This window comes from Chinchilla lanigera, unplaced genomic scaffold (genome assembly GCF_000276665.1).
Source record: "Chinchilla lanigera isolate Chin_1 unplaced genomic scaffold, ChiLan1.0 scaffold00104, whole genome shotgun sequence".
Classification (NCBI taxonomy): Eukaryota; Metazoa; Chordata; class Mammalia; order Rodentia; family Chinchillidae; genus Chinchilla; species Chinchilla lanigera.
This window is the reverse complement of record NW_004955505.1, coordinates 198,908-216,923: the sequence shown is the minus strand read 5'-3', so window position 1 is coordinate 216,923 and position 18,016 is coordinate 198,908. Positions and strand designations below refer to the sequence as shown.

Here is an 18,016-nt window from a genome sequence, read left to right as displayed (position 1 = left end):
CGGCGCGGCCACCATGGCCAGTGGCAGCCGGCAGGGCTGCGGGGACGAGGACGAGGAAACTCTGAAGAAGTTGATCGTCAGGCTGAACAACGTCCAGGAAGGAAAGCAGATAGACACGCTGGTGCAGATCCTGGAGGACATGCTGGTGTTCACGTACTCCGAGCACGGTAATGCGGGGGCCGGGGTCCCCGCCGCGCCGCCCCACCCCACTCCCGCCAACTTCCTGCGCCCGCGGGGCTGCGGCACCGGGCCGCGCACAGCCGCGGCTGCCTGCGCCCTCCCTGGGGCCCCCCAGGTGCTGGGAGCTGCAGAAAGCCCTGGCGCTCGCCTCCTCAGCTTCCCCCGCTGCAAAGCGGGGTGCCGGGGATGGTGACTTTGCTGCTTTTCCTCCACCCCTTGTTTTCCAGCCTCCAAGTTGTTTCAAGGCAAAAATTTCCACGTGCCTCTGCTGATCGTCCTGGACTCCTATCTGAGAGTGGCGAGTGTACAGCAGGTAAAGGAGCAGTTTTCGCTGCACGCATTTCCCCTTCTGTTTGGGAAGGAAGACGAGCCGGCCCTGCAGATACGCTCAGAGTGGCTGGATTTTTTCTTGAGATTTGGTTTGACCGTCCCCTGACTGAGGATTTAGGATGGAAACCTTCTCACATCATGAGGCAGTGTTCACAGAGTAGAAGGGCCCACTACGCGGTGCCTCGTCTTTAGAAGTCACTGCGTAAAACTTACTGAGAATGTGGATAGTGGCGGCAGCAGAATAAAAATAGACTGAGGTTTACTTCTGTTATTGGCAGGATGAGTTCATTAGTGTTTAGAGCCAGCTATTCTAAGAATCCTCCCAATGTGCAGCGTGGCCTAGATATTGTGAATCGTTTGGGAAGGGGAATAATTAACAGTAATAAAACACAATTAAGGAACTGGCAAACTCTCCTAGATTTCAGCTTCGTTGTGTGAAGACAGATTCTAATCTTGTTCAGTTATATTATACCTTGTGGTATAATCTAAAAAGAGTGTTTTATGGTTCCCCTTGGGTTTAAATGTTTACTTTGCCACTGTGTCATAGGGATATAAAAGTGGAAATCCATAGGAAATCCAGAAATATGTGAAGTACTGTGGTTAGATTAAAAAAGCAGCCCCAAGATGGTAATTCAGGATGATTTAAAGTCAAGGGAAAATTTCTTCCTAAGGTGATCACTTCCTTCAGAGCACTTTGAGATTTGGGGAACTGAAATCAGCTTTATCATCTGTATGCCAAGCACTCAGGGGAGAGATTGGGATTTGAACTCCATGGGGAGGTAGTCAGAAGGTTAATGGTTCTTTCTTTCTTTCTTTTTTAACCAATGTTTCTTAATATTCAAGAGGCTAGACAGAGGTAAGAGTATCTTGATCTCAAAGTTGCTGCCCATCTTTTTATTTTCATGGTATCTCTGTATCTAGCTATATCTAGTGTTGGTGAATGTTATCTTGCTTCCTTCAGGTCAGGACTTTTATATGTGGAATAAATATATTTGTTTTTCTTCCACAGTGAAACATTTCTCATTCAACTATAGATTTTTAGGCTGCTTACGAACAAAATCAAGAAAGAGAGAGAAATGATAAAAGCACTGTTCCTTTTAGCACTCAGTGTGAGAAAGTTGCCCATTGAATCGGAATCACTTTCCACCAACATCCTCCTTCTTCCTCACCTCTGAGCTGTGTTCCAAAGTGTCTCCATTCCAAGGCTGTGCCCTTGACCCAGTGGGCCTGCTCTCTTGGTACTGGTCAGGACAGTCGGGCCCTGGGAAGGCGTTGACCTGCAGAATCCAAAGGACACAGTGCCGGACTCGAGAACCCAAGGGGAGCCTGGAGCATATTCACTCTTTACATTTTCAGTGCTGGGCGTTGAACCCTGGGCCTCGCACATGCTAAGCAGGCATTCTACTACTGAGCTGTGTCCCCTCTCCCATACTTCCTAAATTTTAGAAACTTGTCAAGCCTAGGCACTGAATTTGTCTGGAGTAGTTATAAATGTCACTCATCGCTCAGAGCAGATCAGAGACAAAATATGCTAGAAAATAAGGAAGCGTCTTTTTGCTTGGTAATTTAATGAAATGAATGTATTAATTTCAGCATCATACATGTGTATATCTGCAAATTGTATGTGTCGATACCATTTGATTCTCACTGGAATCACGTTGCCCTTATAGAAGTCTTATCAGATATTTTACCCAGATAGTGGCGCAGTAGGTAGGTTTTTTTTTGAGGCTCAGAGAGCTTGTAATAGCCAGGACTCAAGTCTTCTCACACCTTCAAAATGCCTTTCCATCATACAGACCATCACTGCTGAATTCACAGGGTTTTTACATATGAACGTAAGAAGTACAGTGGTTTTATAGAAATACTATGGTTACCCTGGCAATTTTAATTATCTTTGGTCTTACCAATGGGATGTAGAAAAGGATCTCTTTCTACTGATAGTTTGAAAGTCCATTTGAAAGTAATGTTTTCCTTTACATTTCTTCAGTGAGTACAGTAATTAGTATGGTTCTTCTTTAATGGTTCATGTGCCCAGTTAAAAACTCTTGATGCATATGAGGAGTTAAGGTGAATTACTTTTCAGAAATAAATATTAAGGTCTGTTCCCAGAAGTGGTCAAACATGATATTTCCAGAGTGTGAGTTTTTCTTTTCAAACTATTTTTATATTTTCTTAATGCTTCTTAGTAAGTGACAACCTTCAGAGAGTTGTTATACTAGCTACTGTTTACTTTTTGCTTCTCGCCAATCATTTTCTGTCCCTCAGGGTTTTACTTTTACCCACACAGCTTCAGTCTTCGAAGGACAGCAAAATAACTGAAGGTGGCTGCATTTGCTTTGGTCCCTTGACTCTTTCATGTGTGTGAGATGCTTGAGTTTATAGGAAAATTATAATGAAGTAAGGCTACCAGTTATACGTGCGCTGTGCAGGCTGAAGAAACGGCTTTGAAAGATAAGTTTTCAATGGAGTAGATTCATGGAACCATGGTGAGCCGTGCTGCGCTGCTACAGTTCTATTTAATCATGGAAACTCCTCATAGTGGCCGCAGGCTCAGTTGCTTGAATCTGTTTGCAAAGCAGTCATTGGTGCTGCCGCTTTACCAACCCAAACAAAGCAGATTTTCTCCTTGCGTCAGCCGCACAGGTACAGACATGGGGTTAGCGTCCTATGTGATTTTTTCTCCCACTACCGAAAGCTCTTCAGAATGTTATTTTCTTAAATACAGGGGGTGTGGTGGAGGGAGAGTCTCAATGTATTTTATGAAAGCTCAAAAATAGCTGGTTTCTATGACAGCTTCTTTGGGGGAGGATGCCCTAGTTAAATATATGTAAAAATAGCTGTTAGAAATTGCTGCCTTTTACACTAATTTGGACTTACACAAAAGGAAGTAGTGACAAAGTAAAGCAGTTCACGTTGAATTTGAAAAATAACCCTTCATTTGAAAAACATCCCATTATAAGTAATATTGTAAGGAGATGTCATTGATGAAGTACTTCTTGTTTAATCATTCTTGTTTATTTCTTGCTGAATGCACATGAATTCATTGCCCTGTCGTTCAGCTCTGTGTCGTTCAGCTCTGCTTGTGTATCTAGTCTTTCTCTTTTTTAAATATGAGTCGCATCTCACCCATCAGCCATTTCCTTCCTTCTCGCACTCTTTTACGAATTAGCACTTTCCTCACAACTGATCAGTGGTAGAAGGTTCTTTTGCGATCTGAGTCAAGTCCTACCTCTCCTGTATTGTATCTTTCCATGTGTAACTCCCGGCAGGTCTTGCTTTTAAGATTTATATTATCTTGGTGTTTACCACATAGCATACTTACGCACTTTTTCATTACTCATAGAGGCTGCATTTGTAAGCATTTTCTGTTTTTTTGTTTGTTTGTTATTTTCCTGACCATTTCAGATATGGTCCTCTGATATCAAGAATTGAAGATACTTTAAATTTATTGATACTTTATACGGTAAGAAGACTGGGTTGAATTTAATCTCTGGTTTGGAGTCAGGACCTTATTTTGTTTTATTTTTTTCAGAGTAGAGAACCACTTTTTCAAGTTGGCATCCTGTGTAAATGGACTGAGTGAAGAGTGTACCAATCTTGGAATGTACCAATTAGTCTATTTTTCAAGATTAGTCAATCTTGGAATGTACCAATTAGTCTATTTTTCACTTGGAAATGTGAAAGAACCTAAGGACATTTGTAATTTCTAGACCTCATTGGTTCAAAGTCAGACACTGTAGAGGAATGTAAAGGGGGGAATTCTACTTCCTCTGTGGGGAATTCTACTTCCTCTGTGTATTATATTGCCCACTCTTTTCTTCCTGTAACAGGGTAGATTCAGCCAGAGTACAGTGCTATTTCTTTTGCTAGTGTTAGTCTAGCCCCATAATTTGAGGAGCAGTCATTTCTGATAATTTATGCATTGCCACTAAAATCTCCAACTTTTTCCTAATTCTGCATTGCAGATTACATTTTTTTCCCTATCATTAAAATACTAAATACTTGGAAGACATTCTGGTAGATGTGTGTTTAAAAGGTACTAAGATGGGAGTAGTTAATAATTTTAGTTTGGCCTCCGAAACAATTTTTGTAGTTTAGTTTTATTTAGATAATAGATATATATATCTTCTTCATTAATTGGAAATGTTATTTTTTTTGTATGCCCTTCTGGTATGTTTTTAGGTAAATATGGATTCCAAGAATATTGTTTGTTTTTGAATCTCAGTAAGTATGTTAGAGCATTGTTATTTTAAAACAATGATTTAAAATTATATTCTAAGAAGGAAGTGATCATGTTTGAATGAATATGTTCCAATAACATCCTTTAAATATGAATATTTGCCTTTCTTGCTTCTAGGTGGGTTGGTCACTTCTGTGCAAATTAATAGAGGTCTGTCCAGGTACAATGCAAAGCTTAATGGGCCCCCAGGATATTGGAAATGATTGGGAAGTCCTCGGTGTACACCAGTAAGTATGGCAGACAAGTAAAAACAAATTACGTTGAATATCTACACGTATGATGGCCTTTCCCCTTTTATATTCTATTTCCAACCCAGGCAAATTCTTTCCAAATACAGATATTGTTTTTCCTTGGATCAGTAGTCTGCATTTTTAGGGAGCTTTAAACTCAGAAGTTTGAATTGGAAAACTAACATTGGTGGTAAAATGTCAGGTGATATTCTTTTAATAATGTAATCCTACAATTATATAATTGGCTAATTTGTAGATTTTTGATGACTGCTTACGGATTCAAACCAAGAAGAGTTTTTTTAAAGGTTTAATTGTTTTTTGCTTTTCAGTAGTAGAACCAATACAAATTACTAGTTCTTGAAATATAAGAACTGTACATTTAATTCTATAAGTAGTAATTTAGAAGTTCATGCTTCCCCATCTTTAGTTGGCATACTTACGTATATTCATACATGTATATTTAGTGAGTTTAGACTATGGCTTTCAAAAAGAAGAGAAAAAGAGGAAAGTACCTTTTGGCACATCTGTAGCCAAAGCTTGACAGCTATTTTCCTGGCTACTGTTTTTTTTGCAATTTGCAGCATAATGACTTTTTAAATGAGATAACTTTTTATTCATAATTAGTTGAGAGGGTTTTCTGAGGGAAAAAAAAAATGTGTTTCAAGGAGATTCCTTTTTATAAGTTAATCCTTTGACATTTAAGAAGTTATCTCCTGCCATTAACTTTAAATGTTCTCAGTACCTAATATCACTTTCTTTTACTACAGGGAATGTGATTTTTGAATACAGTTTGTTTCTAATGGTATATTGCTTGAGAAAAATACAGTTGATGCAAAACTAAAGTTTACACCTTGGTGTCGTTTATTAGTATCAATGATGGCTGCAGATTTAGAAAAACGGAGAGCTCTGTATTTTTCCTTTTTTTCTTTCTTTCTTTCTTTTTTTTTTTTTTTTTGCGGTACCGGGGATTGAACTTACAACCTTGTGCTTGCCAGGCAGGCGCTTATGCCACTGAGCTATATCCCCAGCCCAGAGCTCTGTATTTTTCATAGATGAGTATATTTCATACATAAACATTAAGATGTGAATAGAGCCATTTTGGCTTCGATAGTTCTGGTCTGCTCTCTAAAACTACACCTCAGTGCTTAGTACTCCTTCATGTTTCCAGTTTTGATACCTGTGTTGCTGTTCTCTAGTTTCTGCTGTCACAAGGTCGTTTTGAAAAAAGCGTAGTTATAATTAATCTATGTTCTCATCTTTACCTGTATCTCTGAAATTCTGGAGTTGGGTCTATCACGTTTAGTTAGGAATTACCCCAAATATGGCATGTCTGTAATTAGTAAGGGTAACCTGACATGTCTCTTGCTTTGTTTGAAAATTTACAAGATTCCCAACGGTTAGTCAATCTGTAACTTTGCAGAGTGCTGGAACATTCGTTTGAGTCATAGTCCAGTGCAAACGGCTGTTTACGTTAATAACAAATATTTCTACAGGAAATATTCTTCATTCCCTCACTCTTCCATTCATTTGTTCGCCTTCCATCCATTAATTCTGTACTGTGCTCGTACTCTGAGCCAGAAGCAACAGAATTGTGAACAGAGCGGACTCCAGGCTGTCTCCAGGGCAGCAGGCCCAGCAGACATTTACTGTGGAAGGTATTTCCCTGTGCTCGAGGCCCTTTTCCCTCTGAAGATTTGCAGTACTAAAAAAGAAATTTCTTCCTGGCGGCGTTGTCGAGAATGGTGAGGTAGGGGCTGGGGATTTAGCTCAGCGGCAAAAGTGCCTGCCTGGCAAGCGCAAGGTCGTGAGTTCGGTTCCCGGTACCGGAGAAAAAAAAAAAAAAAAAAAAAAAAAAAAAGAGAATGGTGAGGATTCTCACCATTGACCGGACATAAAGGGAAGGGATCTCTATTTCTTTCCTTGCCAACCACAGGCCCTATAACAGATTTCTGGAGTTTAGACAAAGCTGTGGGCGTCACCAGCTCTATCATCTCCAACAATGTAAAGCCAAACCTCACTGGGCAGGAAATACTAAAGATTACATTCCGGGGCTGATAAAACAGGCATGCAAGTTTCAGGAATTTTAACTAATCAAATACTATGATGTGCTTGGTTCTTTATTTAATGTAAAATATTATTTTCTCTTGCAAAATAGTAAAAACCAATAACTTAAATATTTAAATTCATTTGCACAAACTAACATTCTTATTAGATATTTCTGTATGTTAATATTTCAACATACATGTGTATAATTTGTAAGTGTACATCACATACAACAATGAACTTACTCTGTATTAACTCTTCATGATACTTTGTGTATGCAGTTGGGTGAAAATAGTAACTGACTATGAATATTTAGAAGAAAAGAAACAGTATTTATAACATTCCTACTGAGACTCAAAATAATTCTGACTCAAGTTTTTTTTTTTTTAAATGTGTTTCTTCTTTTTCTTTTTCCATTGGTGGGATTGTACCCAGGGTCTTACATATATGAGACAAGCCGACAAGCACTTTAACCCTGAGCTATACCCCTAATCTGTTTCTTCTTGCTGTTTTATTCCCTACTTTATTGAAATACAGTTGAGAATTAAAAATAGTGTGCATATATATGTATGTCTATATATGTGTTTGTGTATATATATATGGTGTACAAGTCGATGATATGATATACATGTGAAATATTGTCTATAACCAAAGCAATTAATATTCTGTCTCTCTGTCTCTGTCGCTCCCTCCCTCCCTTCGTCCCTCCTCTCTCTGGCGCTGGGGATTGAACCCAAGGCCCCATGCTCAGCAAGTGCTGTACCACTGAGCCACATCCCAGCCAGCCCATCAGTTTGTATAAGCCAGGTTCAGGTTTTTAGGAAGATGAAAACACATGTGCTTCACTATAGAGAAATAAATACAATGAAAATAATAAGAGTAGAAGTGACTGAAAGGTAGTATGTAAGTATCACAGGTATTGTAAAACCTTGAGTATAACCTTTATCCTTTTCTGATCTCTGACTCTCACTCCAGACTGATTCTTAAAATGCTCACAGCTCATCATGCCAATGTAAACCTGTCAACAGTTGGATTGAAGGCCTTAGATCTCCTCCTAACTGCAGGTAATGCACTTACATATTTTTAATGTTGACTTAACTAAAAATAGTTAAAATTTATTGAATGTGTTTTAATTTTATTAGAATCATAGCATAACACACGCTAAATATCAGTGAGTTACAAAAATTGTTTTGTTTCTATCTTCTCTCATCTCTTTTTTCTATACATTATCTCTCAAAGTTCTCACCCAATATCTTAGTTTTATTTTATTATTATTATTTTCTCAAGACAGGGTCTCATTATATAGTTCATGCTGGCATTGAAGTTACTGTATAGCCCAGGCTGGCCTTGAACTCATGGTGATCCTCCTGCCTCTGCCTCCAGAGTGTTGGGAGCTACAAATGTGTGTCACCACACCAGACCGATATCTTGGCTTTATATATTACCTTACAAATTACTCCTAAATCTTTATTCCTAGCTCCAGCTTTGCTCCCAAAATGTGGTCCCATGTTTCCTTTCCTACTAGCTTGGTGGTCAGCCATGCTCCTACCATCACTATGTCTTTCTCCATGTATATCTTTCGTAAGTTTTCTGTAAGATAAGTTCTAGGATACGCTATAGTAGCAATATTTTAAAAAGTAGATAGTGCTACTTCCTGACTGCTTGCTAGATGTCAGAATTCACAAGTGAAAAGCTTCACATGCTCTTTAATACCTAATCCTCCCACCTCCCTTGGAGATGTGCATTTTAATTTCAGTTTTTTAGAAGAGAAACACTCATGCAGAGAGGAGTTGCTTTAGCTGCTAACTGGTACAGCCGGGGTCTCATTGCACGCGCCAGCTTCTTTGCCCAGGGAAACTTCTGCCTGGAGGATAGAGGACCTCAGTAAAGAATACTGCTGGGGTGCACAGGCTGTGGCCACCCCTAGGGGGGGCCTCTTGAGGTCCCAGAGGTTCGGAGAAGAAAGGTTCTGCTCCTTGGGGACCTCACTGGGAAGGACTGGGAGGGGTCTGCATTGTGTAAGGGACGGGAGCTGGAGTCAAGAGAACTTCGTAGGCGGAGGCCGCAGGAGAGGCTGGACCTGCGGCGGGGAGGCTGATGTCCTCCTGGCTCTGTGAAGGAAGACTGTTAGGAGAGAAAGACAGAAGAAGGTGAAGACCAGGGTCTGAAAGGAGAGAGGCAAAGCTGGATGATACCTGCGGTCTCGCCACAGACTTTTATTAAAATAACCTTATCTGCTAACCATTTTCACTGTGATTTATTTTAAATCCTTATGCTTGGGGGCTTCGTCTCCTCCCTTTTCTTTGTCTTCATTCTCCATCTGGCGATGGGCAGGAAGATAAAGATCCATAAACTTGAAAAGCATCTCACACCACTGGAATGTATAGAAGTCACAAACGTGCAGACAGCCAGGAGATGTGATGTGTGTTTTGAAAATATGAGTTAATTTCTCCCTCATTGCATTGTGAAGTTTGACCCATTAGGAAAGTTTTACACATGTTTTAAAGATGATTTGTGAATCATCTTTTTTTTTTTTTTTTTTTGATTTTTCTCTGGTACCAGGAACCGCACTCACGACCTTGCGCTTGCCAGGCAGGCGCTTTTGCCGCTGAGCTAAATCCCCATCCCCTTGTGAATCATCTTTATTGTTTGGCTATTAAAAATTGATTTAGTAGTTACTGGGCATTTACTGTTCTCCTGGGTGCTGGGAATTCTAAGACAGAGGAGGCAGAATTCTTACCATGTAGCAGTTCTACCCAGCTTGGTGAGGAAATGGGTCAGGGCAGTGAGCAGTTTGCCTGCAGGCACTTGGTTCTGTAGAGTACTGGTTCTGCTGTTCAGTGTAACTTTTTCCAGTGATAACAGTGTTCTGTATGTGGCTCATGCAGTACCGTACTTTACAGGTCTATATCGCTTTTGAAGATCTGAAATATGAGAACCTTCATTTAAATTTATTTAATTTTAATGAAGTTAAATTTGAGTCTGGACACTTCGGGGACAGCACAGGCACCTAGATGGACTGAAGCTTTTAGAGGAATAATAATTGAAATTTAATAAGAAAAGGACATAGGAAGACTACCGCCATAGAGAAGACATGTAGGACGTGTCCTGCCTATACTGTACTCCAGTGCTGCCTCTGATTAGCTGTTAGCAAAGCTCACCTTTCAGTGCCTCAGTCTTTTGATTGCTGAAATGGGCTGCACACACCTCACAGGATGCGGCTGTGATTAAATGTGGGCTAGTGGAGTGCTTCAACCCGTGACTGCCTCAGTAGTGCTCGAAGAGTGTTTATGACCCTTACTTCTGTTCCAGCACTCTCATTTTTATGGACAGAATAGGCATTGCTTCTCAAATTATGGCTGGAGTTTGTTAGGTAAAGAAAAGGGCAAGCGGAAAGGAGTGTTTAAAAAGGTTTGGTGGTGTCTTAGTTACTTTTTTCTCATTGCTGGGACAAAATACCCGACACCCCAGATTAAGTAAGGGAAGGTTTATTTAGCTCACGGTTTGTGGAGGTTTCAGTCCATAATCAGCTGGCTCCACGGCAGGGTGGCAGGGCACAGGGGCAACAGTTCAAGGCAGCATCAGACAGCAAAAGCAGCAGGAGCAAAACGGGAGAACAAGCCTCTTTTCCTCCCTTATATTGTACGCAGGCTATCTGCCTAGGCTCTCTCTGCACGCTCCTCTTCTACAAGCTCAGCAGGTTTACCAAGTGAGGAACCTGGCCCCCTGCTGAGTCCCCTATTAAGCTTTTAAACTTCTCAGTCCTCAAGTTGATGCAATGTATCAACCATTACAGGGGGTGAGCAGGAGTTTACCTTTTGGAGTGGAAGCCAATGTGGAAGGATGTGGTGCTGATGAGATCCATGTGGTCAGTTTGTGAAGGATTGTGTTTATCACACTAAGGAGAAAGAGAAGGCCTCAGGAGATAGCAGCAAGGGCATTATAGGATCACATTTGTACTTTAAAGGTAGAATGTGGGGAATAAACTGGCCAGGTAGAGATTCGTGTGAAGCAGAGAAGCTAAGGTAGTTGTCTGCATTGTAGGTGACATATGTTAGGGTCCTGAACATTATAGGCATGGAAGGACCTTGTTAGAAAAAGTATTTTTGAGGTACGCAGGAGATGACTCTTGAAGGACTTGGTAATGAGTTGATTTGTTGGTTAAGTAGAGAACAGAAGAGATGGGGGAGATGGAAGAAGGAAGATAACTTGGTAGTTTCTTTCTGAGAATCTCTTGGATGATGGTGTTACCTATGAAGACAGCGATGGTCGTCTAGGTTTGGGGATCAGATTCAGAGGGTCTTGTTTAAAATACAGGTAGAGGTTTCTTTTAGGAGTTTAGGGCAAGAAGGGTAGGTTATGTGTGTTTCCTGGGAATCAGAATGATAATAAACTGAATTGGCATATTTCCTCACTTAGAAGCACCCTGGAGTTTGACAGCATTAGCGTTTGGAAAATTTAGTGGCCTATCAAAAATTAAAATGCATGAGTCATTTATAGTCATTATATAAAAATGAATGCCCCAAGTGTTATAGCAGCTATTTACTGAGGACGTTTTCTTCTCTTCATAATAGGAAAATTCACGTTACTGATACTGGATGAAGAAAGTGATATTTTCTTGTTAATTTTTGATGCCATGAACACATTTTCAAGCAATGATGAAGTCCAGAAACTGGGATGCAAAACTTTACATGTGCTGTTTGAAAGCGGTACTAAAAATCTGTCAAATGTTTATTTTGATAAATATATACTAATGAAAAATGTGGGACATAATTGTGGTAAGAAAAAGGTATCTAAAATCATACTGTTTGTGAATAAGTGAGAGTTGTGTGTCAGAGGTAAAAAATGGGGTGAGTTCAGAAATCTTGCTTGTTCCTATGGAGTGAATTTCATTCTTGGGGTGTAAATCATGCAATTGTAGTAGCATCTCTTTCACTGCTTTGCAAGGCATAAGATTCCCTTTGAAAACCAGATTGTGTGGGTATTCAGAAAGGAAAAATAAAACTGTGAAGCCAAGCATAGGTGAAGTGTGGGTTTATGGTATTGAGACATCGCTGGAGATTTTGAGGAATGCTTTTAGCTCTGTATGAAGATCCAGGAGGCTTACAAAGTTTCCCTTAGGAAAGAGACTTACATGTATGTCACAGCACTGCACTAAGATTGATAACAGTGATTCCTGTGTTATTTTAGAGTTGGTTGGAATCTGTTGCAGTCCTCGAACTGGCTTGATGAGGAAGTGAGTCAGAGAAGTGAGCAGTCCGCCCGCGGGCGTGTGGCTGGTTACAGTACTGGTTTTGGGAGTCCCTTTTCATCATTATGGGAAAAACTGTACTGGAGCTCTGAATAGGAATGGCTTACGCAAACTCTGTTGTCAGTATTGATTTACCACTAACTTCTGGCAGCTCCAGAAAGGGGAGAGAGCACCTGATATGGTTTAATACCCTGCAGGATTCCAGAAGGAATATACATCAGAGAAAACTGGATGGGAAAGTGGATAAAGGGAAATAAGAAAGCTAGGTGAAGCTTACAATATTTATTTAACCTTCTGTATAGTTGCAAGGGGATGGGCCAGAAACTTGGCTCTTCGGGAACAGATAAACATTGTTAGTTATAAAGCTTTCTGAGATAAAAGTAAACTCAAGAGAAGCCATCTGACTTGTGGGAGACCTGAGAAAGTCCTCCCAGGGTTTCCCGATGAGACAAGAAGTACACACATTTCATAAGGAGTACAAGTGTATTTAGTGAAAGTGACTCTTAATAGTTGGAACATCATGTGCCTGGGGCCCAGCCCTGCAGTGAAGGTGCTTAGTAGAGAAGATAGTTTACCATGAGCAAGGATGCAAGACCTTCAGGTCTTCCAAGACTAGTTTCTGGAAATGTATCTTGCAGCTGAACATTTGATAAGAATTGGACAGGATAAAGTTCAAGGTCTGCTGTCTTGAAGGGCCTGTAATTTTCAGTGCTGTATTTTAGGGGCGCGTTCTTATTCATGAAGAAGGGCCGTCACTACTCTCACCAGCCTTGTGGTGCCCATCCAGAACCTATGGAGACAGACCAGAGCAGGGTACAAAGAAGAATCTTAGTTGAGGTGTGGAGCTGCATGCCTGTAATCCTGGCTCTCTGGGGGGCTGCAACAGGAGGGTCACAAGTTTGAGCTCAGCCTAAGCGACTCAGTAATGTAGGGAGAGCTCGTTTCAAAAAAAAAAATTTAAAAAAAGCTGGGTTGTAGCGCAGCTTCACAGCTGAAGGTGTGAAGGCCATGGGTTTAATCCCCAGTAACAGCAACAACAAAAACCCCCTCAAAAACTTAGTAGAAAGGTCATCAGTGCAGAGGTGTGGAGAGTATTAGATTATTAATGTAAAGAAGAAAATTTTCTGGTTTTTCTGGGAGACGCACTACTAATAAAGGTAATTTTTAAAATGTTATTTAATCAAATTAATGTCAAAAATTGAAAATATGCTGTGGAAACTACTATGATATAGTTCCATAGTTTCTGTCAATAATTAAAAGAATCTAACCAATTTCACATTGCATTATATGGACACATTAGTATAAAATTTATAAAATTAATCTTGATCACAAAAAAAGGCTGCATTTTCTAACAATTTGGTTGGCACCATTTTCAAGCTAAGTAAACTGGACTTTTTATACATATTTTTGAGGTTGTCATGTAATGAAATAAATTCCAAGTGGAACTCACTGACTTGATCAAAAAACTGTAATTGCGAAAATTAATGATGACAATTTTTTTTTTTTAGAAAACCATTAAGGCAGCGTTTCCAACTCTAATTACTTGTCATTTGCTAAAGATCATAACCTTTAAGGTGACACAGTCAGCTGCGCTGCCCTACAAGTCTACCGTTTGCCCCTTTAAGTATTATGAAATTCTCATTTCCGGTAGGCCATGAATATTAGCACTGGCTAGTTTTCTCTGGTAAATAATTATGTTTTTCTGAGAATGTTTGGTAACTGGAACCTTTGCATTTCAAAATACAATTAATGTAAGGCAATAACAAAATTATTTTCAAACCAATAGCTTGTTTTCCCAGTATAAAATTCTTAGGAAGGACTTTTTACAGAAACATACCTCTATTTGAGGATATTGCATTTGCTCTTTCTCATACAACTCTCACGAATCTACTTTTGAGTAAGGTTTACATAATTGTTTAAACTTACACGATGTTTTTTCTTTCATGTTTTAGTTTCGGAGGAACAGCTGACTGAATTTGTTGAGAACAAAGATTATACGATACTGTTGAGAGCATTACACACTTTTAAAGATGAAGAGGAAATTGTGCTGCATGTCCTGCACTGTTTGCATTCCCTAGCGATTCCCTGTAAGTGGCCTGTGTCCATGATCTCTTTCTGCATGTGAGAAATTACAATATAGCTCCTTCCTGAGCCTGTGTTGAGAATAGTTTTGTAGAGACTTGCAGATGCTAAATTCACTTGTTAATTTAATTAGTTTATGTTTATTGAGACTGTATTGCAGCTGGCTCTGGGCTTGGTGCTGGGGAGTCAAGAGTGGAAAATAGGAGCGTGTTCCTTGCCTTTTTAGAGATCTTGGCACAGTGGAAGGTGCAGGTAAATACCTAAGTGATTGTGATGCGCTGAAGGCAAAAGGCAAGTGACTGACTGCCCATAGACCTGGAGTTCTGAGAAGGGACAGGAGGCGAGATCCCCTGGCAGAGGCCTGAGTGACAGGACAGCGTTGTGTGGGGGTGCGTGAGACAGAATGGAGATGCCTGCAGTGTGTCCATTGTACGTGCAGAGCTGCTGGAGCAAGAGAGAGCCAAGTGCATTGAAAAGAACAGAAGTAGCCCGGAAAGCTGTGGTTTAAGAGCACGCGCCTGTGCACACGTGTGTGCATCTGTGCCTGAACATCCCCAGCATCTGCCTTAGTTTCACTCATGTTGGCAGCAGGAGGGCTTGGTGGGTGTTGGAGTCTGAGGCGAAGGAAGCAGTGAGGTCAGAAAAAGCCTGGAAAGTCTCAGGGAAGAGTTCGATGTGCAGTGTGATTCTTGGTGAGTGTTTTAGGGACGCTTTGAAATCTAGCCTTTTTTTTTTCTTCACTTAAAAGTACAAACAGAAGAAGTTAGTTTTCAGGGTACACTACCAGTCCTTACTAATGGACTAAGTATGCTTCAGATTCTGTTTTTTGAGTGCACAATAATGTTTCATATTTCACATATTCCGTGTGTGGATTTGGACAGGATGTACATATGCATTTGACCAGTAACGCTTTCATCCTCATACATGTTAAATTGTCTTAAGGATGAAGTGAGTGAAATAATAATAAAAGTGTACCTGGTGTAGACCATGTGTTCTAAAATCACTCGCAGCCCTAGGACTCAATGTGCTTATATGCGAGGCATGTGTTTATGTTTATTTAGTTTCAGATATGGGAATCAGTACAGCAGTCTGAACATTCCGGGCTTCAACTGCAGCAGGCTCAAAACTAAGTGCCCTTGGGAAAGAATGTCTTTGTGGTGTTTATAAAATTGTAAGGTTTACTTACGCACAGGAAGTTAAAGACTTGAATGTGGATGAGGCTGAATAATAATAGTGACCTTACTTCTGTATATATTCTTTGGAATATGTTCTTCTGAATATATTCATGATTGTACTTTCCTGGGTTATATGTATTCACTATTTGCTTATTTGGGGCCAGCTGCTTTTGGAATTCATTGTTTTCCACCCACATAAGACATAACTCCAGTTAAAATGTGTTGATTCATAATACAACGGTCAAAGAAAGCTGCAGTTAAAGATGAAGAAATGCAGAGTTTTAAACCCTGGCTCTAACTTGAAGACTCGCCTTTCAATCTTAGCACAAACATGCCTCACTTCTGCGGCAAGGCAGATGACTGTTTTAAGAGACTGTCTCCTTTCGTTGTTAAGTTTTTTAAAATTTGTGTTATAAAATACAATCCAAACATTAAAGTATATTTTTGGGAAAACGGTTTGTTTCAGCTATGCTAGGGGAAAAAGAAGGAAAGACAAATGGCTTGCAGACCGAGTTTTTCTTTTTCAGGGACGCAGTTTCTCCATGTAGATTCACAGCTCACTCTTTACCAAGTTGTTCCAGTGGGTGCCTTCTGTTCTGTTTCACTGACATTTGCCCCTCAGTCCTGTATTTAATTCTGCAATTCCCTTCTCCCTCCCTAGTGCCTCCTGCCTCTACCCAGACACCTTCAGGAAGCTCAGTTTTCCTGCCTCCTACACAGCTGTTCTTTTGGGATGGAGGAAGTAGATCTTCGCTGATTTTAGCAGTCCCATTATGTGACTTTCCCTGGGGTGTAAAGAAAAGAACCAGTGCCCAAGTCCTCATTCAATGGCCTCTTAGGAAACAGACCTTCAAATTTGTTTTTCAAAAACACTTTATAGTTATTTATGTTTTTAAAAGACATAGCCATTTTTAGACTTCTAAATAGCCAGATTTTCTTTATCTTAGAATTTTAAGCCAAGAAACAAGATTTAAAGAAATTTTTCCTTAATGCCAAGGATGAGCTGTATTAGCAGTGGATAGCGTAGTATTTTCATAGTTATTTGATAGAACATATTTAAGTTTGGAAATGTAGAGACTATGCTGCTATATTTTGACAATCTATATAAGGTAGCTATATGTGGATGTTTGAAAGGAGAAAATTCTTGCCTTATCATAATTGTGATTTCTTTACATTTAGGCAATAACGTTGAAGTCCTCATGAGTGGCAATGTCAGATGTTATAATATTGTTGTAGAAGCCATGAAAACATTCCCTGTCAATGAAAAAATTCAAGAAGTGAGTTGTTGCTTGCTCCATAGGGTTACATTAGGTGAGTTATGACTTAATTTATTGTCACAGTCTACACGAGGTGGGTCTATGTAGCATGTCTGTATTGCATGTTTATGAGTAAGTAGAATATTGATGTGAATGGATCGGATGGAGTCACTTTAAAGCAGCGAACTGTTTTGTCACACATAGATTCACTTTTTAAAAGAAGTACTAACAATAGATCTGTGGAATGGGAGAGAGGTCTTAATCTTATTTTGAGGGGAAGAAGTGATTCTGAAAGAATGTTTTATTGTTAGTCTGTACTTAAAATGTAATTGTGTAACAGTTGATACCTAAAAAAGAACAAGTGTAATTTATGTAGAAAATGTGACGCAGAAAGCAAAGAATTCAGCACCTAACTTTAATATTGGTTTTTGGCCAGGGCTGGGAATGCTCCTTCCTGTCCTTTATGTATGAAGATTAACACTCTCCGTCATGTTGATTTATGAGTCTTTCTCATTTTAAATATATTTTTACTATATTTTTCATGTTTCCTTAAAATTTTTCACATGTGCTTATTTTTCTGTGTGATGTCATCACAAAGAAATCATACTCTACATTGTCTTCTGTTGTTTTAAAAAATGTGTGCTATGTTTGTAAGAATCATAAATATTTTTGCATGTAGTTGTGTATAGTCACCTATTATATGTGTATGCCACAATTTATTTATGCATTTTTAATTTATGCTTTTGAATTCTTTCTTACTTTATGCTACTGTACTCTATTGCTATGTGAATATAAGACTATTTTTTCAAATATTTTATTGCTTTTGGTGCTTTCTACTTTGTGGAATGTATAATCTATTTTTTATCCATTTTCAGTAGGATGGTCTTTTAAAAAATTGATTCATAGATTCTGGATAATAATGTTTTGGTTTCTGGAGAACCTCTCTTGACTTGTAACCTGACCTTTCACCATCTTTATGGTGGTTTTGTAATATAGTTAAATTTAATTGCTTTGTGATTTATTTTTCTGTTGATAAAACCTTTTTGTTGATAAAACCTTTTTGTAAGGTAGTAAATATATTCTGTTTTCCCCAACAGCTTTTCTCATTCAAGTATTAACGCATTGTAATTGACTTTTTTGACAAAGAATTCAACCTCCTTTTTTTCTTGTTTTAATATGAGTAGTTACCATCACAGCACAATGTAGTATATGGTTCTCCCATTTCTCAG

The 18,016-nt window shown here is 39.4% G+C and overlaps 1 protein-coding gene across 1 annotated transcript in view; it reads left to right on the top strand.

Annotated features, from left to right (window-relative positions):
* Lrrk2 (leucine-rich repeat kinase 2) overlaps positions 1 to 18,016 on the top strand; it is a gene marked incomplete at its 5' end in the record, with an annotated part of 132,600 nt that continues 114,584 nt past the window's right edge. The window contains 7 exon segments of the mRNA XM_013505951.1: positions 1 to 167; positions 408 to 493; positions 4,868 to 4,977; positions 7,999 to 8,087; positions 11,598 to 11,732; positions 14,227 to 14,361; positions 16,711 to 16,842. Of these exon segments, the coding sequence (XP_013361405.1) occupies positions 14 to 167; positions 408 to 493; positions 4,868 to 4,977; positions 7,999 to 8,087; positions 11,598 to 11,732; positions 14,227 to 14,361; positions 16,711 to 16,842 (841 nt within the window).